The sequence below is a fragment of the Pelophylax lessonae genome (assembly GCF_965119305.1).
Source record: "Pelophylax lessonae genome assembly, chromosome: 5".
Lineage (NCBI taxonomy): Eukaryota > Metazoa > Chordata > Amphibia > Anura > Ranidae > Pelophylax > Pelophylax lessonae.
Genome location: NC_138772.1, coordinates 371,409,893 through 371,431,779, shown reverse-complemented (window position 1 = coordinate 371,431,779; position 21,887 = coordinate 371,409,893). Strand labels below are relative to the sequence as shown.

The following is a 21,887-nucleotide window of genomic DNA, read 5'->3' as shown; positions in this document are numbered from 1 at the left end:
AGTTATACAGTACTAGCAATGCTAAAGACAGTGACTGAACTACAAGGAACATCTTTGGCGAGACCATGAGGCACTTACAATACAGCAGGCAGCCCTCCTCAGTCTTCTTAAGCAGACAGAAAAAAAACAAATTGAATCCACTCTAACTTCTCTGCATTGTCCTGTAGACAATGAAGAGTAACCTGACTGAAGATTACCAAATTCTCTCACTGCTGCCTTCTTCCAGAAAGTTCTCTCACCGATCTCCTTTCTCTGAGAGCGTGGTAGTAGAACATTCCTCCCTCTGATGTCACATTCACACTCCAGGCTGTCAAGTGTCTTCAATTCTGTAACCCATAGAGGTAAATTGTGGTGGCTATTTTGGGATAGTCTGAAGCTACATTACTGGCAAGCTGTAAGGAATAGCGTGTCCTCTAGGAGCAGAAAAAAATGATGTCACATAACAGGTGAAAATGTCAGTTTAGCAAAGTAAAAGTAAAACATTTCTGAAATATATCTACTCAGTAAATAGCATAGCAATGTTTAAGAGGTGACTACATATACTGTATATACAGTAGCAAATAATCAATAGCATGCTGCAGTTGTGGGAAACACAGATATGTATACAGGCGGTCCCCGGGTTACAAACAAAATAGGGACTGTAGGCTTGTTCTTAGGTCGAATTTGTTTATAAGTCGTAACAAGTACATTTTTTAAGTTTAGCTCCAGCCAAAAGAATACGTTTTTTAGATAGCATTGACACCCCTCTACCATTTGTTTTGCTGTCTGTACCCTCTGTTCAGAAGACCTTCACCTCACTTTCTGTCCCGATGACAACTGGATTTTTAAAATTTTGGGTTGTTGGAAACAAGGATTAGTGATAAAGCTTCAGTGGAGACACCTTTTTCCCATGATAACTCTTTCAGGAGTGAATTTTTCTCCTCACTTCCTGTTGTCCCCCTCCGTTTGTAAAGTAGGAGTCGTTTGTAAGTCAGATGTTTGTAACCCGGGGACCGCCTGTATGGGAGTTTGTCAGGTAATGAAAACTACAAATTAGCTATTCCAAAAAAGTAGCTAAAAGTTTTAAGTCTATATATTTATTGAGTTCAAAAATATTTCATTGAGAAACAACAGCTTGCTCTTTAATTAGAATAAATAATAAAAATACATCTACAAATGAAGTTTAATATGATTAAGACTTAACATTTTATCAAGAAAGATTGTCAAATACATCCACTGTTTTTCAGTGATAACAAACCTTTGCTCCTGAATACACTTAGACCATTTAACCCTCACATATTTTGTAACAAAAAGGAAAAATACAATTTATCTTATACGTGGTTAAAAAGTGTGAACATATACTATATATCCTAGACCCACAGAGATCAAAGTAAGCAGTCATGCTGTGACAACCGCCTGCATGATGATAAATTGTGGTTACAAATCTGGCTGTAAGCCCAGAAGTGTCACTAAGCAACCTTCTTAAGTAGCACATGGAGGCTAACGGCTTCAAAACCTGGTATCAGAAGCCTTTATACTCTTATATGTGAGATATTATTACACTATAGCAACTCAGGTTGTGTTATAAACATGCTACATGCACTGTGCGAATTTAATTATTACAAATAATCCTTCTATCAAAGTGAAGGTCAACCATAGTTCTAGGTATCTAGGAATAGCTGATGACTTTCTCATTTGTTTATAGCATGGTGTTAGAATTATGAATGAGTAATAGTGACCAGATGCATACTCCATTTCAGGACGGAAGCACATAGCACCATGATGTAACCGCTAGAGAAAATGTTGATTGATTACTTATGATAGATAACACAAATGACCCCAGCTTCTTCATCCACATTTTGACAGGCTTGAAAGAATAAAAGAGGAGCTAGTCTGCTCTGCTCCCCCTGCTTTCATCATGAAACCACTAAAATCAAAATTATACTGATGGCTGAAAAATTAAAGCCGACACCTGAAATGTTGCTGTTGATAATACTTCTGCATTGTAACTTAACCCAAGTTTTAACCAAATTTGACTTTTTTCAACAAACTAAAAGGGTGCTTAGTTGAGCTGAACCTCTGGGAAGTGGTAATATGAGCAGCAGTATTACTACCACTCCTAATGTGAGAGTTTACCACTCAGGCTAGTTGTTAGGGAGCCAGGGTCCATGGCGTCCTAACAAGTGACATATCCCTGCCCACCTCATTCATCTGTTAGCCAGAAAGATCTGGTGAATATAAAAAAAGGGCGCATAGATGGTGTAAAATAATGTTGTGCAGTCCCCCCAAAAATCATAACAGACCCTTTGGGTCCAAAATTTATTTTAAGGGGTACCTATACAAAAAAGCCAAAAAAAATAGCATGGGATCCCTCAGATTCCATTGGGTTGTGAAGGTGAACAAAAAAAATTGTGGGATCCGCCCCAAATCCATAATTTCTTAGAATGCACATTGGCTGGCCCTGAAAGTGGGGAATTAAGATGAGCCCCTCCCCACCCTTTCTGAACTACCAGGCCACATACCCTCAACATACCGCCCGGCAAAGCACCTTGTCCCCATGTTGATAAGAACAAGAGCCCATTTCCTACAACCCTGTGGTTGTGGGGAGTCTGTGGGTGGGGGCTTAACAGAATCTAGAAGTCCCCATTAAAAGTAGGGGAGCCCCCAGATACCACCCCCTGTGGTGAATGAGTAAGAAGTAACCCTTCTCATTCATAAAATTAATTGTAAATAGAAAATAAAGAAACCACACTTTTTGGCATGCCCTTTATTAAAAAAAAAAAAATGTCACAGGACGTTAATCCATCTTTGATCACATTGTCCAGCAATGCAGATCATCATCAGTCAACAAAGACCCCCAACCAGCAAAAAAAAAAAAGAAATGCTGATGCATTCAATTCCAAGGCTTATTTGTCATGACTGACACACAAAGGGCCAAGAAATATCCAGGGACATCATTGACTAGATATGGACATGACCATATTTGGTCAGTGCCACCACATTGGAGCTATATTTTTAAAGGGGCGTTCTGATTCTGATCTCATCACCAAAGTTGTTTCCTGCTGAATGGACACTAAGCAGAGATGGATTATCCACAAGGCAACCTGAGCAGGAACCTAGTGTCCAGTGGATGTCCAGCAGGCCCAGCTCTAATCTTCATACATTTGCAGCAATCAAAGAGGATAGCTTGATGAAACAAAGCTGGGGAAATTCCTGTTACTTCACAAGAGAAGATGCGCTTTCAGGCAGTTAGGCCAGGCAATGCCAGTACTGACAATGCAAATGGGGTGCATTTCTTCTTAAGATCAATAAAAGGGATGGGAAAGAGGGGCAAATCTACTACCTTGTCTAGGGTACCATTGTGCTTTAATCTATCACTGACACTAAGGAAACTAAGGCTTGAAGAATTTGCTATACTGTTGCCTAGCTGTCCATAGTGCACTTAAAGCTTAATAAGAAGGGAGAGGATTGGAATTACAGGAAGAGTCAAGATGCAGCTTTTGAGTACTTCAATCAAATGAATTTCTATGCACTGTATACCATATTTCCCCTAGCTAGCAAATCATCACTTATTTAGTGATTCCCAACAAAAACAAAATTTTAACCATGAAAGTCCAGCACTTTGGCTTAACCAATCTACTTAATACATACTGCACATACAAATATATTGCATAAATGCATATTTAAACCATGTGTTCAAAAAAAAAACATGTGACATAAACTTACATTATAAATATGAAGCACCAATCTCTTCCCACAATGCTCAAGAAGTGCTTTCACCTAATTATAGGAGGTCACACCACACCTTCAACCCCACAGGGGTTAATAAACCTCCAAAATCTTTACCATATGCATCATATCTTGGATCAAGGAAACAAAGAAACTCATAGTGCTCACTGGATTTATATTGAAAACCACAAAAAAATATATATGCGTGCACTCACATGTGATATGATAAAATGCAGCCTGTCGATCTACAACGTTCCATATAAAAACGTTTCAGGGGATACTTAGCTGCCAGTTAAAAAAAATGTCCTACAGTCAGACACTTGCTTCAGCTCCTCGACGTCGACACCTCACGCTAGCCAGAGGGGAGCTGATCTGAATGTCCAACTGTAGGCAGATTTTTCTAACGCGCTAATTAAGTATCCCTATTTTTCTATATATTTAAAAAGTAGAATTTTGTTTTTTTTTGGTAAAGTGCTACACTTTCACTGTTAATAAGCTTTTGAGTACTGCATCATTCAGGGGTGTCCCTATGCATTAATGTATTATTTTGTTTTTAAAATACTATTCTTGGAAACATATTCTTGCCTGTGGTTTTGTTCAGGTTTTAGATAACTGCCATATATTCTTGACATATATGATAAGCACTAAACCATCTAATGTCAAACCAGAACTGACATTACAAAGCGAAACTAGAGAATTGTTCACAGTAATCCATTCCTGTCAGTGCAATGAAGCAAACTGTCAATTTCATGTAACTAAAACTTTTGAAAAGGGTCTCGTTATAGGGAACATAAAATGTAGAACTTGTTAAAGGATATCTGGGTTTATGCTTTGTGAAAAGTGATAAGCTGAAACCTAAACAACTAGAAAATTAACATCTTCCTCCTAAAATACTTTTCTTTCTTTAAATGATGTATTATTTTTAAATTTGCAATAATGCCATATATAATTCATCTTTATTCTTGTCTGTGAAAAGAAAAAGAAAACACAATTTATTAAGTTTTTTTTTTTTTTTTTTGCTAATAGTATTATGAAAGTTTTATGAAAAACCTATTTAATAACAGAGAACTGGTGACTACTACTACTCTTAATAATAGAAAATCAGAAAGGCATTTCCCCTAATGATTAGACCATTTTTATAGGGGTTAATAAAAAAAATGTCTAAAATAGCTTTGGGGTTGAAGGTCCAAGTGTTTTTGTTAGTATAGGGTTTATTTATCAATATACAAAATCCTTTGTGATTACTTCAAACAATATAGCAAAGTGTGTAAAATAGCAGTTTCAATTTATATAATTTCAGCAATATTCAAATGCCCTTCCCATGTTCCCACTTTATGAACAAGTTATTATTTATTAACATTATTTTTGTTTTTCGGCATTTTGGGGGTTTTCCTTTAGTATACTTGCTACAACCATTACAATCCTTCTTTATGCCTTTGTAAATTATGCATCCATACAGATGGTTTATGCCTCATTCAGACACGTGGCACACTTTTCCGCCGGTCTGAAACGTTTTGTGCTGTGGATCACTTTTCCCCTGGGAATTGTCAGGCAGCTGGATGGCAATGTATCCTACTCACTGACTGTTTAAACCTCAAAAGGCAGACCCACCATGTCCCAACTACGTACACTGCGCATGGTTACTGGGCAGTTGTGGCGTGGCACCATTCACTTGAATGGATCATGTTTGGCGGTGGTCTCGGAAGCCCACCAAATGCAACAAGGGTTTTCATTTTTAAAATGGACGCAGCACCTGTACAGCCCTGAGCAGCTGCATGTCTTTCTTTAGGTGGGTAGTTGGGGGGATGTAGAACCACAGCTCAACCATTTGCAATTACGAGCCCTTATACAATAGAAACAGCCTATTATCATAGAACCAAATATATCAAACAGTATAAGCATAAGCATGTCAGAGTGGTAGACCATTATCAGTGCCATATATTATTTTATGAAAATGGTATTTAATACTTTATGTTTGCACCAATCCTGATTACCATGATTAAGCACACAGTCAGTGTGTGAAACGCGTCTACCTTGTCACGATTGTCATATTTGGATGTCCAGTCATTAAATCTGGATTTTGACTAAACCTGGAGTGCTGCCAATTCCTTTTCTTTTATCAAGTTTACACTGAAATTTATGCTGCCATATTAGAATTTAACAGGCTTGTGTGTAGAATGTAGCAATGTCTGCTGCTTTAATTAAACTTGTTGAGCCTGAGTGGCCCCAAGATGTTCATGAGCCTACAAGTGTTCTGATGGAATAGCTCTTCTGGGAAATGCCACAACTTCCAGATTGCTAGATGTGGTCTGTTAAAACATAAACTCTGGTGTTAAATGCCTATTTATGTTTCCTTAAATTTCACACTGCCTTTATTTTCCCTTTCTATTTGCTATATGTTGCTAAGATGTTGGTTACCCTTAAGATTATTAAGTTAGTTTTTTCCATTTGTTCCCCTGTGTTTTATTTTGATGGCATTCCATGGACAATTAAATGTAAGCTCCATTTTTATTCTGTATCAACAACAATTGCAACCCCTAGTCAAGCTAAAATCAATCCTATTTTATAAACAGCATTTGTATAATAATGGTAATTATATAAAGGAAGCGGAAAGTTGGCATACGTAGGGATAATGGCTATTTTAACAAAAATATTTGCTTGATTTATAATAGTATAGCTATGTGTTTCTCATTTTATAGCTACAGTATGCTGTGAATCATAAAACAATATTTAATTTACATTATTTTCCTTCTAGATTCTTCCCATAGCAGCCAAAGATTAAAGGACACATTTATAAAGCAGCAATATGACTTTACTGTGGCCATATAGCTGCTTCTAAAAATGAACATTTATAAAGTTTGGCTGCTTGCATTACAGATGTGCTTAGACATTAGTTTTCTTTATGGCACTCTGAAGCAAGCAAAGCCCTATTATGTCAATGAGCAAAAAAAGTCCCACTGTGATGTCAAGTGGATAGCAATATCTGCTTTGCATTATGAATGAATAGGCCTGGTAATTTTCTTTCATAGATTTTCATTGTTTTAACCATTTGCCTACAGGGCACTTTCACCCCCTTCCTGCCCAGACCAATTTTCATCTTTCAGTGCTGTCGCAATTTGAATGACAATTGCGAGGTCATGCAACGCTGTATGCAAATTAAATTTTTATCATTTTTTTGGTGGTATTTATTCACCACTGGGTTTTTTTATTTTTTTAAAACAAATAAAAAAAGACCGAACATTTTGAAAAAAAAAAGTTTTTCTTTGTTTCTGTTATAAAATGTTGTAAATAAGTAGTTTTTCCTCCTTCACTGATGTGCGCTGCACTAACGGGCACTGATAGGCTGCACTGATGGGTACTGATGAGGCTACACTGATAAGCACTGATGAGGCGGCACTGATGGGCACTAATAAGGTGGCACTGATGAGGAGGCACTAATATTCAGCACTGATGGGCACTGATAGGCGGCACTGATATGCAGCACTGATGGGCACTGATAGGCAGCAGGTATGGGCATGGATCAGTGGCACTGATGAGCACTGATTGTCAGCACTGGTGGGCACTAATGGGGCTGCACTAATTGTCAGGGCACTGATGAGGAATGCCACTTACCATCTCTCTTCAGGCGCTGTCAGTGTGAGGAGAGGAATGCCAATAACCTATATTTCCTGTTTACTCTGTGATTAGATAGACTAGCGCAATAATGTCTGAACTTTTTATTTCAATAAAAACCCTATAGGATTGCACTTACAAGATATATAAAACTTTAGCACATATAACAGAAAAAATGGGTCTGGGTGCTCTCCTGGTCCTCTCCACCTCCACGGCGGTATGTCAGACCTACGAGAAACACCGCCGCTCACCCGATCACTCCTTCCGGTGTGCCATGTATCCACGCTCTAACGCATTTCGTCACATCCCACTTTGTCAAAAGGGGGTGCGACAAAGCCAGATGTGATAAAACACATCAGGGCGTGGCTACACAGCACACCAGAAGGAGTGATCGTGGGAGCGGCGGTGTTCTCGTAGGTCCGGCATACCACCGTGGAGGTGGAGAGGACCGGGAGAGCATCCCAGACCCCTTTTTTCTGTTATGTGCGCTAAAGTTTTATATATCTTGTAAGTGCAATCCTATCGGGTTTTTATTGCAATAAATAAAGTTCAGATGTTATTGCGCTAGTAGGGCTCTTCCTTTCTTTTACATATGTATGGGAGAGGAGAAGGTGGCCTATAAGAGTAACCTGAAGTAGATCATCAGGATTGCAATGTATATTTTACTGCGCTGTTGGCCCTAACCATGAAGATGGGGCAATATTGTGGGGTGAGTGGCCTAGCTGAGGGGTGGAATCACAGTGGTGGTGGATTCTTCGGTGACACTTTGTTCAGCATGGGACCTACATCATCTGATCATTTACTATTATTACTTAACATATATTTATTATTATCATAATTTCGCTTGGAGCACAGCAGACTGGATGTGGACTATTTGTTTATTTGATGATATGTCACAGTTATTTTGAATGAATTTAACTTTATTTATTTATTTATTTGCTTTATTTTAGGCATATAGTTATTGTATGCTCTGCGCGGCTAGTGGGATTAGAAATTCACTTTTTTTATTACTGAGGGACATTGTTCGTTTGGCCAAGCTTGTAAAGTGTGTGGATTGGAATGGAGCTCTTCTTTAAGTTAAAGCACCCCAAACGCAGGTTGCAAACACAATGGGTTTGCCTGCACCAGATTCAGTTTCCAAAAGTAGTGCATGCAATTTGAGCCCATTTAAAATCAGTGGACTCAAATCACACCACACTGTACCTCAAATAAATTGCACAGGAACACACAGCGCTTTTTTTGTGAAATTCCCGGGGTGAATCAAGCCTTAGGAAACAAACAAAAAAAAGAAGATTCAAACTGCCTACTGTAGAAATTGTACGGTAGAATATAAAATTGATTTAAAAAAAAGGGAAGTAAAAATGTAAAAGGTTTTTAACCTTTTTCTTTACCTTCATAATGTTCCAGTGAGGTGAACACTTCTTGGAAAGCCTTTAAATGCTTTGGATTATACTCATTAAATAGAAATGTGCTGTAAGGGCCATTTAACAAGATTAGAATGTTAATTGTGAAAGAGATTAAAAGAAACACTGTAGAAATTAATCTTGTGTATATTATAAAAGAATTGTTTAGATGTACTCAGCATGCCACTATGTTGGCACAAAAATCCCATTGATGACCTGGAGAGTTCTATTTGCATTTCCCAATGATGCTACTACAGCAGATGAGAGATAGAAGGAAATAACTTCCAGAGCAAGTAAGCAATCTGTTAAGTGAAAAGAGAGGCTGCCAATTCCTGGAGAACTGCACCAACCTTCTTCTTTCATGTTGTACAGTGGTGGGCTTGAAATGATTGCCAGGGGCATAACTAAAAAGTGCTTTAAGGTACACTCTAGTAAGATGAGACATTTGCATTTAAACTGCCTCAGAGGATATTTTCCACCTGCTGCTTCTGATTTTCATCCTTGTTCACCTGACCTACTAGAAAAATCTCTTTACTTGCCAATAGCCTCATTTTCTGAATAGTCCTAAATGTACGCTTGCAAAAAATACAGACCTGTGTGCTCCGAGCCTTTCACTGAATCCTCATTCATGCACATTAAAGTAAGAGACGTACAGAACAAAAACAGAACATGCTGTACATTTGCAGCTAACAAGCATCACCTATTTATTTTAAATTTGACAACTTTTTTGTATTGATTTTTTTCAGATACTTAGGTTGTATTTGTCCATTCATGTTAAGAATTCATGCCAGATTTTCTACTTTAAATGGTACAGAATAATCTTTTCTTCTGTCTATTTGCTCAGCAGTGATGTATTTACTACTGACATTTTACTATCTCTCCATTTAAAAAATGCTATTTGTACATACTATATATATTATATGCACTCTGTGTCCCAATATCATCGTTGCATTAACCTATTCAGTAGGGTTCTGGTAAGGTATAATCAGACATGCAATAGGGCTGTTATGCAAGAGTACATTAGCAGTAGGATAACCTTAAAGAATGACTTTTTAAGGGTCCAATCAAGCCCTTCTGTCTGACACCAATATCTACAGCATAGTATCAAGCTACAAGGTGACCCTTGTAATAAAGTTACAAATGCATAATACATTATTTTAAAAACGGATAAAGTAAAATGATTGCAATGTACAGTACTTTAATAAGAAGGTTTAATAAACCAGTAAACAACAAACATTTAAAACAGGGCTTTAACATACGCAGAAGGCCATTGAAAGCTGAAGTCACGTAGGAAGAAGGGTAGACTTTAACCCTAAATTTGCATCAAGGTTTGGAGGTATGAGCTAAATAAAAGGCTTTAACATGCTTAGACTCTATTATGAGTTTTGACTCTTTTTTTTGTAAAGTCTAAATAATGTAAGAAAAATTACCCCCCCCCCCCCACCCCCGCAGGCATCTAAGTCATAACTTTTGATTATATATGAATATGGTAGTTTGAACTGGATCTCTATATGTTCTGGTCAAGACCTGAATACAATATTATATACAGGTGCATCTCATAAAATTAGAATATATCATCAAAAAGGTAATTTGGTTCAGTAATTTAATTTAAAAAGTGAAACTCATATAAATTTATATAAATGTGTTACACACATAGTGATATATTTCAAGCATTTCTTTCTTTTAATTTTGAAGATTATGGCTTACAGCTAGTGAAAACCCAAAATTCTGTATCTCAGAAAATTAGAATATTACATAAGACCAATAAAGGATTTTTAATACAGAAAAGTTGGCTTACTGAAAAGTATGTCCATGTACAGTATAGTATGCACGCAATACTTGGTCAGTGCTCCTTTTGAATGAATTACTGCATTACTGCATTGGCATGGCATGAAGGCGATCAGCCTGAGGCACTTTTAAGGTGTTATGGAAGCCCAGGTTGCTTTGATAGCAGCTTTCAGCCCATCTGTATTGTTGGGTCTGGTGTCTCTCATCTTTCGCTTAACAATACCCCACAGATTCTCTATGTGGTTAACGTCAGGCAAGTTTGCTAGCCAATCAAGCACAGTGGAACTATGATCATTAAACTGGTTATTGGTACTTTGTAAGTGTGGGCAGGTGCCAAGACCTGCTGGAAAATTAAATCAGCATACCCATAAAGCTGTTCAGCAGAGGGAGGCATGAAGTACTCTAAAATTTCCTTGTAGAAGTCTGCGCTGACTTTGGACTTGATAAAACACAGTGGACCAACTCCAGTAGATGACATGGCTCTGCAAATCATCACTGACTGTGGAAACTTCACACTGGACCTCATGCAACTTGGATTCTGTGCCTCTCCATTGTTACTCCAGACTCTGGGACCTTGATTTCCAAATTAATTTTCCACAGTCCATGATGATTTGGGGAGCCATGTCATCTGTGTCAGGTCACCTGTGACCAGGTGACAACTGCACCCTGTTGGAGGCAGGGGTGCAGTGCAAGGTAGTGAACCCGATAGCAGACTGCTGCGGATGGACCGGAACGTGAGCCCAAGATTCCCCAGGACGTGGAGTCTAAGACCCAGCAGGTGTTCACCAGAGCCTCTAGTGGTGAGGATGGACTTGGCTGCAGCTGGGCCCAGGTCGCGGCCCCTGGGGTCCCCCGGGTCACGCTCCGTTGTAAGAGAAGGGAAGCAGCCACTCAGGACACACAGAATGGTGATGGGTAAGCCGAGGTCGGGGTAACAGGCAAACAAGGGTAACCAAGGGACAGGCCAAAGGTCAGGGTAACAGGCAAACAGGAATAGTCAGAGACAAGCCAAATGCGGTACACAGAAAGGTAGATCAAGCACACGGAAGACAGGAAACAAGAAACAAACACTGTTGAACAGCAAAGCAGACCTGCAGTGCACTGGTTAATATAGACTTCCTGTGATGACCTGGGGTGGGGCAGGAACAGGAAGGAGAGATGATAAAAGGGAACCAGAAATTAAGTCTGTCCTCTAATACAGACATGAAGGAACAGGTAATCTGCCAAACACTATTGCAAGTCCATGACAATCTGCTTGTGTTGGTCCACCGGGTTTTATCAAGTCCAAATCAGCACAGCCATCTACTAGGAAATTCTAGAGCACTTCATGCTTGCCTACCTCTGCTGACCAGCTTTATGGAGATGTTGACTTCATTTTTCAGCAGGACTTGGCACCTGCCCTCACTGCTAAATGTAGCCCCGATCAAGTATTGAGGGCATACTATACTGTACATGGACATGTACTCTTCTGTAAGCCAATATTTCTGTATTAAAAAATCCTTTTTTTTATTGGTCTCATGCACTATTCAAATTTTTTGAGATACTGAAGTTTGGGTTTTCACTAGCTGTAAGCCTTAATCATCAAAATTAAAAGAAAGACATGCTTGAAATATATCACTTTGTGTGTTACACGTCTATATAAAATATTTGAGTTTCCCTTTTTGAATTGAATTACTGAAGTAAATTAACTTTTTGATGATATTCTTATTTTAAAAGATTAATCCTGTAGTTGCCTGTGATTAATTGTAAATAGAGCAGGCTTTGTATACTGACTTAAACATAGTTAGCCAGGTCCATTTTTTTTTATCTCCATTTGTTATTATTTAACTTTAATAGTGATAGGGACTGTATTCACACATGAATCTCGGGCCGATTTGCCACGATTCTGCCCATGATTTCAAATGACCATTTACAGAGTGCACATTTGAAATGCCATTCATTTGAACGGTACCTAAAATCACGGTGCATTTCTGGCTAGATAAATTGTGCTGCAATCACAGCAACCTACATCACGTGAAGCATGTAGCCTGAAAGTAGCTCCAGAACTTTTTTTGTGTGATAAGCTACACATGATGCAGGTTGCCGCAATTGCAGTGCGATTTATCGCGTGACAATAGCGGGAGAACCGCACCCCAATTTTAGGTGCCATTCACATCTCGGCACTTTGAAATCGTGGGCAGAAACACGGTAAATCTGCCTGGGATTCAAAACACAGACTGAATGGAGTCTTATAGTCATTAAAGTGAACTTGTAATTTCTCATGAAAAGCATGATTTGCTTCAATGCAAACCTTCTCTCTACTCTGCTGGCACTTCATACAGTCACCTGTAATAAAAGCAAAAACATGTTTCAGCTACAAATTGCTCACACAGGACTATGTACTTCCACGTGCCAACCCTATTATATGGGTGAGTCACATGCTCCTCCATACCTAGAGTTACTAGGTATTGGCTTTTGGCACCAAATGAATGGGTGTATCAAAGAAAAAGGGGGTCATAGGAATGTGGCAGAGGAAAAATAAAATATTTATTGGTAGGGGTAGGGTAAAGCAAACCTAAATGGGGAAAGTCTAGGTTTACTTTGTTTTCTGCTTGGCATCTGAGAATACTATGATTTCTCATAGTATTCATATATAATTACTATAAAACCGCTCTATACTGCATATTGTACATTAATTAGTTTACTTCCATGCATGTATTTTATTATTTTGTGATCAAGCTTTTCTTTTCCTTCTATTTCTCTATTTTTTGTTCTCATGGTTATCTTATTCAGTTACACAAAGGGTTTTATTTTTAACCATTGGTTTAGTATTATTTTAATATCAGTATTTAGTGTATTCAAGCTATGTTTTTTTTTTTTTTTTCCTTTTCTTTTGTATTATTGTCTTTTCACCATAACATTTTTGTAGGTCATTCCATGCAAAGGATTTTGTTCAGTACACCGTTCTTTTCATTAGGCATGAACATACTTTGTAGGCAGTGGTTTTGCACTATTTTATTTTCATATTCATATACTTTTTTCTTTTAACGTTTTTACTTTTCAGGTTTACTTGTGGGATTTTTAAAAATGAGTGGAAACAATAAAATTATACTACTTTTTCATGTAATATATACAATATATATATATATTGTTAAAAAAATTAAAGGAACACTTTGAAAACACATCAGATCTCAATGGGGAAAAATATCATGCTGGGTATCTATACTGATTTGGACTGGGTAATGTGTTAGAAACAAAAGGATGCCACATCAAAGTGAAAAAATGATGCAGCAAGCTAGTTCATTTTGCTTAAATTTCATTGCAGCAACTCAAAATGGTACTCCGTAGTTTGTATGCCCCCCCACATGCTTGTATGCATGCCTGACAACATCTGGCATGCTCCTAATGAGACAATGGATGGTGTTCTGGGGCATTTCCTCTCATATCTGCACCAGGGATCACTGAGCTCCTGAATAGACTGAGGTGCAACCTGCCAGTGTCGGATGGACCGAAACATAATGTCCCAGAGGTGTTATATTTGTTTTAGGTCAGGTGAGCATGGGGACCATTCAATGGTATCAATTCCTTCTTCCTCCAGGAACTAGCTGCATACTCTTGTCACATGAGGCCGGGCATTGTTGTGCATCAGGAGGAACCCAGGACCCACACCACCAGCGTAGGGTCTGAAAACAGGTCCAAGGATTTCATCCCAATACCTAATGGCAGTCAGGGTGCCATTGTCTAGCCTGTAGAGGTCTGTGCATCCCTCCATGGATTTCTCTCCCCAGACCATCACTGACCCACCACCAAACCAGTCATGCTGAATGATGTTACAGGCAGCATAACATTCTCCACGGCTTCTCCAGACCCTTTCACTTCTGTCACATGTGCTCAGGGTGAACCTGCTCTTATCTGTGAAAAGCACAGGGCGCCAGTGGCAGACCTGACAATTCTGGTGTTTAATGGCAAATGCCAATTGAACTCCATGGTGCCAGGCAGTGAGCATGTGGCGCATTAGAGGATGTTGAGCCCTCAGGCCACCCTCGTTAAGTCTGTTTCTAATTGTTTGGTTAGATACATTCACACCTGTAGAGCTTTAGTAGTGCTCATCCTGTACCTTCTTGCACAAAGGAGCATATACCAGTCCTGCTGATGGGTTAACAGTATCAAACTCCTATCTATAGTGCTGATGGGTTAAGGACCTTCTACAGCCCTGTCTAGCTCTGATAGAGTAACTGCCTGTCTCCTGGAATCTCCTTCATGCTCTTGAGACTGTGCTGGGAGACACAGAAAACCTTCTGGTAATGGCACGTATTGATGTGCCATCCTGGAGGAGTTGGACTGCCTGTGCAACCTCTATAGGGTCCAGGTATCCTCTCATGCTACCAGTAGTGACACTAACCCTAGCAAAATGCAAAAGTAGTGAAAAACAGTCAGAAAAGATGAGTAGGGAAAAAAAGCCAGTGGCCTTCACTTGTAAAACCATTCCTATTTTGGAGGCTGTCTCATTGTTGTCCATCTAGTGCACCTGTTGTTAATTGAATTACCACTAAAGCAGCTGAAACTAATTAACAACACCCTCTTCTACTTAATTGACCAGATCAATATCCCAGGAGTTTAATTGACTTGATGCTATACTCTGAATAAAAAGTGTTTCTTTAATTTTTTGAGCAGTGTATATTTCTGCTATTGATGTGTTCCTAACCTTGTCTAGAAGAAATTCTAATTATGTTGACAGACTTAATATAGATTTTGGGAGCAAGTATATAGTATTTCATTCTTTAATGACATATAGTTAAAACATTTGTAGTATAATTATGATAATGGGCAAGTGATTGCAGCATATTTGAAATGGTATCTGTTTTGTTATTTTCTTGGATAATGGCAAACATTTTAAGTGATGATTATTCTATCCAAACCCCACATTCACATCCCATAAATAAATGCATGGTACTTTTTAGGTGTAAAAAATTATCCTATCACTGGGAAATAAAGTCAGAAAACTTCTTGTTGTTTATTATACATTTAGAGAAACATCACTGCTGCTGACATTAATTAATACTATAGATATTTAACAACTGCTGGACCAGAAGGTTTTCCCTCTTAACGACCAGGCCATTTTTTGCGATTCTGCACTACATTATTTTCACTGACAATTGTGCGGTCATGCAACGCTGTACCCAAATAAAATTTATGTACTTTTTGTCCCACAAATAGAGCTTTCTTTTGGTGGTATTTGATCACCTCTGCAATTTTTATTTTTTGCGCTATAAACAAATAAAGAGCAGCAATTCTGAAAAAATAATAATATATTTCACTTTCTGCTATAAAACATTCCGAATAAAAAAATTTCAGAATCAATTTTTTTTTATCAGTTTAGGTCAATATGTGTTCTGCTACATATTTGTGGTAACAAAAATAACTGACATTTTTGACAATTTTGGGGGGACCCAAAGTTGATTATGCAGTAATCAGTGCTAAAAATATACACTGTTACTGTACTAATGACACTGGCAGGGAAGGGGTTTACACCAGGGGCGATCAAAGGGTTAAATATGCCCCTAGGGGGTGCTTTCAAACTGTGGGATGTACATATGGAATGAACACAGGGACCTGTGTTCCTAAATAGGAGGAACACAGGAGCCCTGTGTTGATTGCTGACAGAACAGCAGTCTGCCTTATTTACAACGGCAGATCACTGTTCTGTCTCCACCAGGAGCGATCACAGGTGCCCAGCAGCAATTGCGGGTGCCCAGCGGCAATCGGGGCCACTGAACCAGTGGATCAGCTTCCTCTGTGGCGAATGGGCGTGCAAGGCGCCTCCCATGGTGCGCATGTGCCCCCACAAGCGGTCCTGTGAAGCGACATACAGTTACGTCGTTTCACAGGACAGGGCCGACCTGTCGCAGTATATGTACTGCTGGGGGTCGGCAAGTGGTCAAGGGACTATAACCTTTGTGAGGCAGCAAATTATCTCCACCCCCCATCGTCCTTGCACCACCTCCCTCCCCATCATAACCGTAATGTTTAAGGAGCCAGGTTATACATTCCCTGCTACCCCTCACTGGCCACAGGCAACTGGCAGGCCACGCTTCACTGGGTAGGAGAGAGGGGGCAGTGTTAGGGAATGGAAGACAGGTATTTTAACCATTTGAATCCCAAAACCATTTTTTACATTTTGAAAAAAAATTTAAAAAATAATTTTAGGCCTGAAAATTACTTATACTGATACCAATATTTTGGTCATCTGATATCTCTATCGGCCGATATCGGCTGATATTTTTGGACATATAAAAAAATTATATATATATATATATATATTTATTTTTTTCAGGTACTCCTTGTGGAGGGATCTGGGGGTCTAAAAGACCCCAAACCCCTCCTTGGCACTGAAAAGCATTCAAAACGCCAAACTTGGCGTTTTGAATGCTGTCAGTTTTTTTAACGTGGCGCCGAGTACCCGGAAGTGATGTCATGACCCGATCAGAGCCGAAAGCGGCTTTGATCGGGTCTTCTGTTCGGTGGCCGTGCAGGTAGGATGCCCAAGTCTCCCGGTGGGATGCAGAAGGCGGCGGGAGGGGGGGCAACTTCCCCTCCCGCTCCTTGTAATAACAGCCAAGCGGCTTCTCAGCCGCATCGGTTGTCATTACAAGACAGCCAACCGTCAGCTATGGACACCGGTACCAGGGTGATGCCTCTAGCTGCAGGCATCACTCCAGTACAGCACTTTCCCGAAATATCGGCAATATCGGTAACCTCAGGGGCCAATTTCAATATATTGGTGGTGCCGATAATAGGTCGATCCCTACTTAAAACCCCCAAGACAATATATATTTTCTGAAAGCAGAAAATAATATTGGTAGTTCCAATTTTGTAGGTTACATAATATGAGCGCAACAGTTAATAAAATGCAAAATTTCAGTAAAAAAATACACTAAAGTAAATTTTTGGGCACATAAATGCAATTTATTACCCAATTTGTTTGGTAAAATATCAAGTGCCAAGTAAAAAGATACTCAACTTGTCAAACCTTAAAATTGCGTGCTCCCATAAAACGGTGAAAAACTTCAGTACCCTATATTTCTTTCATAAGCCACACTTTAAAATCCCCTACAGGTCATCAGTTTAGAGTTCTGCAGAAGCTCTGGAACTAAAATTATTGCTCTTACCGTGGCATGTGCGGTGATATACAACGTGTTGGGCAATCGCCATTTTCCTATGTAGGTGACCTAACGCAGGTGTTTTTGTATAAGCAGGGCTTTTTTTTTTTTTTTTTTAGCAGGAATGTGGGGGAACACGATTCCGGCACCTCCAGCACTGAATGTATTAATAACAAGGGGTGCTATGGTGAGCTGGGTCTTTTGATACTGGCTTCTTGGGGATATTTTGTTGTTGAGGGTATCTATTGTTACAGGGAGTCTATTGTTGCTGGGGAAGCCTGTGGTTGCTGGGGGGTTCTTTTGTTGCTTGGAGTCAGTAGTTGCTGGGAGGAAACTACAATTAAGTGAGGGATCTACTGTTGCTGGAGGATTTATTAATGCTTGCTGCTAGGAGATCTGTTGTTGCTAGTGGAGGTTTATAGTTTCTTGAGTTTACCTATTCTTGCTGAGGGGCTATATTGTTGTAGGGGATCGATCTATTGTTTCTTGGGTCTATTATTGCTGAAGAATGTATTGTAGTTGTTGGGAGATTTATTGTTGCTGCTGGGGTATATTTATTATTGCTGGAGTCTATTGTTGCTAGGAGATCTATTTTTGCTGGTCAGATCGATTGTTGCTGAAGGGATCTATTGTTGCTGGTTGCAGAGGATCTATTTTACTGCTTTTCTTGTTATCAATAAAACATTCCAAACAAATTACTTAGGACCACAAAATGATACTTGGATGTGTATTCTCTAAAAGGGGCAGTACTGAGAGGTAAATAGGGGGTGGAATTAAGGGACACTGCTCAGGGGTGGGTAGGGGCGGAGATAAGAGGTGACCCAGAAGTTAGGAGTAACTGCACCTATTCAGCCTATTTGCTAAACATGTCAAAGAGTCTAACACCAGTCACTTGCGAGCTTTGTAGTTTATTTCTCCGCAAATATGTATGTGGTATAGCAATGGCTATATAGTTGATGCTGTTAAACATACATATGATACCTAAGTATATCTATACTTTGCCTATATACCAATTTGGATAGACTGTATATCTTCCTTTTGATACAATTATGTTTTTATAATTATTTAATAAACAATGCTAATGACTATTTTTGAGCCACTGGATTAATTATAACACCTAAAAAGTCCTATAGAACAGGTATTTCTTTATGAACTATTATATTCATGCATATAACATTGAAAGAAATTCTGAGTTTAAACATTAGGAGTTAGTACTGGCCTAATTATACAATGGGGCAGTAACGTTTCATCTCATATATTTTAACCACTTCCCGACTACCCGCCGCCTTTTTACTGCGGCAGGGTGGCTCTCCTGCGCAAAGCGACATAGATGTACGTCGGTCGTGCATGTCCTGCCCCCACTCGACAGCGGGGAAGCCGATGCGTGGGTCAGGTGGCTCCAATTTCTGCCTGACACCCGCGATCGCTCCCCGTTGAGAGAAAAGGATGGTCAGCTGTTGTAAACACAGCCGACCATCCTTCTCCCTGGGATGATTATAGAGCCCATGTGATTCTGCTATATAGGATCACATGTCTCCATGGTCATCTCAGAAGCCACACACCCCCACAGTTTAATTCACTCAACCAGGGGCACATTTAACCTCTTGATCACCTATACTGTTAACCCCTTCCCTGCCAGTGCCATTATTACAGTAACAGTGCATATTTTTAGCACTGATTACTGTAGTAATGTCACTGGTACCCCCAAAAGTGTCAAAAATGTCAGTCAGGGGTCCAATCTGTCCACTGCAATGTCGCAGTCCCGCAAAAAATCGCAGATCGCTGCCATTAGTAAAACAAAAAACAATAAAAATGACATAAATCTTTCCCGTAGTTAGTAGACACGATAACTTTTGCGCAAACCAATAAAAATACACTTATTGCGATTTTTACCAAAAATATGTAGCAGAAAACAAATTGGTCTAAAATGTTTAAAAATTTTGATTTTTTTTTGGGGGGGGGGGGGGAATGTCATATAGCAGAATATGAAAAATATTGTTTTTTTTTTTTTTTTTTCAAAATTGTCGCTCTTTTTTTGTTTATAGCACAAAAAATAAAAATAGCACAGGTGATCAAATACCACCAAAAGAAAGCTCTATTTGTGGGGAAAAAAAGGACATAAATTTAGTTTGGGTATAGCGTTGCATGACCACGCAATTGTCCCTTAAAGTAACGCAGTGCCGAATCGCAAAATAGGGCCTGGTCATTAAGGGGGAAAATCCTTCCGGTCTTAAAGTGGTTAAAGGATGAGTTCAACAATCATAATTCAACTTTAAATGAATACCTGTGGCTAATTATACATTGCTTCCTAAAATGAGCCTAATGAAGCCTCAATGACCCCCAAATCATATGCACAAAGATTTAAAAAAATTGTATTGGAGCAGTTTCCAAGTAAGAAGCCATACAAGCAAGTACAAGTAATCCCATAAACACCTCCAAATTAATAAGTGAAGTAACATTCTAAACTTTAGGGAAGAAGGCCATGGCCGATACTAAGCGTTACAGTCCTACAGACTGAGCCTAAGCCAAACCTTAGCTAGCCTAAGATAATAAATTACATGGTAATGCTGTATTGATGTAAAAGATTATTTATTTGCATGATTTCTTTCCATACAGGTCACAGTTTCAGTACAACAAAGATGTCTCGTGCACAGACATTTTCCAGCTACTCCTCTGAGTCGTGCAAGAAGTACCAGCAGCCCTTGTCGGTGTTTAGCGGCTATGAATCCATCTACTGCTCGTGCATCCTCTAGTGACATTCAGAAGGCAATTGACTATAGAGACAGTGTTAACTGGAACCTAAAAACTGGATCAGCAAGTCATCTGCATCCTGTGCATTCAAGGAAGATGAATTACAATGAAAGCAGAGACCGAGGTTACCAAATAGACAATTAAGAAAATGGAGATCATGTTTCTATTTTATGTATTTATTTTTTAGTCTTCTGTATGTTGTTGGAGATTCAGTTTAATTGCTTTCGCAACCACTCTTAAACAGATGTTACGTTCAGTAACGTGATCTATGACTGATGGTGTTGTAGATCCTTAAACCAAATCATGCAATATGATTTGACCATTTTCAGAACTGAGTAGAGATTTTTTTTTAAATATGGTGTTATTTTGATGTGTTTGTGACTGATCAAAGAGTTGTCTTAAATTAATTATCAACGCATTAAAACCCAAGAAACCATGAATCCGTAAATTGTTGTTCAATTTAGCAGTTTATTCAACTGTCCAAATGGTGATTTGCTGAATACTGCTTACGAAAACAAATTATAAATCCTGTTCAACAAGCATTTAGCACATTATGAACGTTATGCAGTCCTAGCGCTAGTGCCTCTATAGTTTTATGTAAATATATAATCAGGCTTTCCTGTAATCATGGACAAAACATAACGTGTTAATAATATGGGCATGTCTCAAAGGCTGCAGGTAGATAAAAATAATGTTTAGGTCTAATACTGATGCCAGCCATGGACAGTAAGCTACCTCATTAAGAAAGAGAAAGTCAATGAGACTTTTAAATCGCTGAGACATCTGTCCATATTTTGTCTTATTGCCGAAATGCAAGGGGCTAGCTCTTTTGTCTCTTTGACTTAGCCAATGTGTGGATAATTTGTATATAGGGATGGATGTACTAAAGGCAAATAGGCTGCTAAACTTGCAAGAGAATTTTCACAGTGCAGGGGGATTTTTCTTAGCATAGTGAATGTGATTGAAATTCACTTTACAAAGAATACCCAATTACTTCCAAGGAGAGTTAAAAAAAATATATATATATTATATATATATATATATATATATATATATATATATATATATATATATATATATATTTTTTTTTTTTTTTTTTTTTTGCTTGCATGTGATTGGATGATGTAAGTCAGCAGAGCTTTGCCTTATTCACTAATTCAAGGAGAAATAATTTTGCAAAGTAAAAATTATCTTGCAGAGTTAACAGCTTATTCACCTTCGGTAAATTAACCCCATACAGTGGCATTTATAGTCTTCATCATCCAGAGAGAGAAAAATTGCTATATATAAAAAAGGGAACAACAATGTTACATCTGGGTCTGCACTTTTTTTCTACAGGAAAGATGGAGATTATTTTATTGTGGCATTAAAGACAAATAGATATGCTTTGTACGTTTCAGCTCAATTTATATTTTTATTTATGGATAAAAGATTTATCCATCTAAAACTGTTGATTTATTTTTAGATTAACCGATTGAAGCTTTCT

At 38.7% G+C, this 21,887-nt stretch overlaps 1 protein-coding gene across 2 annotated transcripts in view; it reads left to right on the top strand.

Annotated features, from left to right (window-relative positions):
* Positions 1-21,025, top strand: part of DOK6 (docking protein 6) — an 805,177-nt gene extending 784,152 nt beyond the window's left edge. The window contains exon 9 of one of the 2 annotated variants that reach the window (XM_082259321.1): positions 20,267-21,025. In XM_082259321.1, the coding sequence (XP_082115447.1) occupies positions 20,267-20,545 (279 nt within the window). In that variant the 3' untranslated portion in view covers positions 20,546-21,025. The remainder of the gene's footprint in view (positions 1-20,266) is intronic. The other variant, XM_082259322.1, reaches the window with a different exon arrangement.
* The last annotated feature ends 862 nt before the right edge of the window (positions 21,026-21,887 follow it).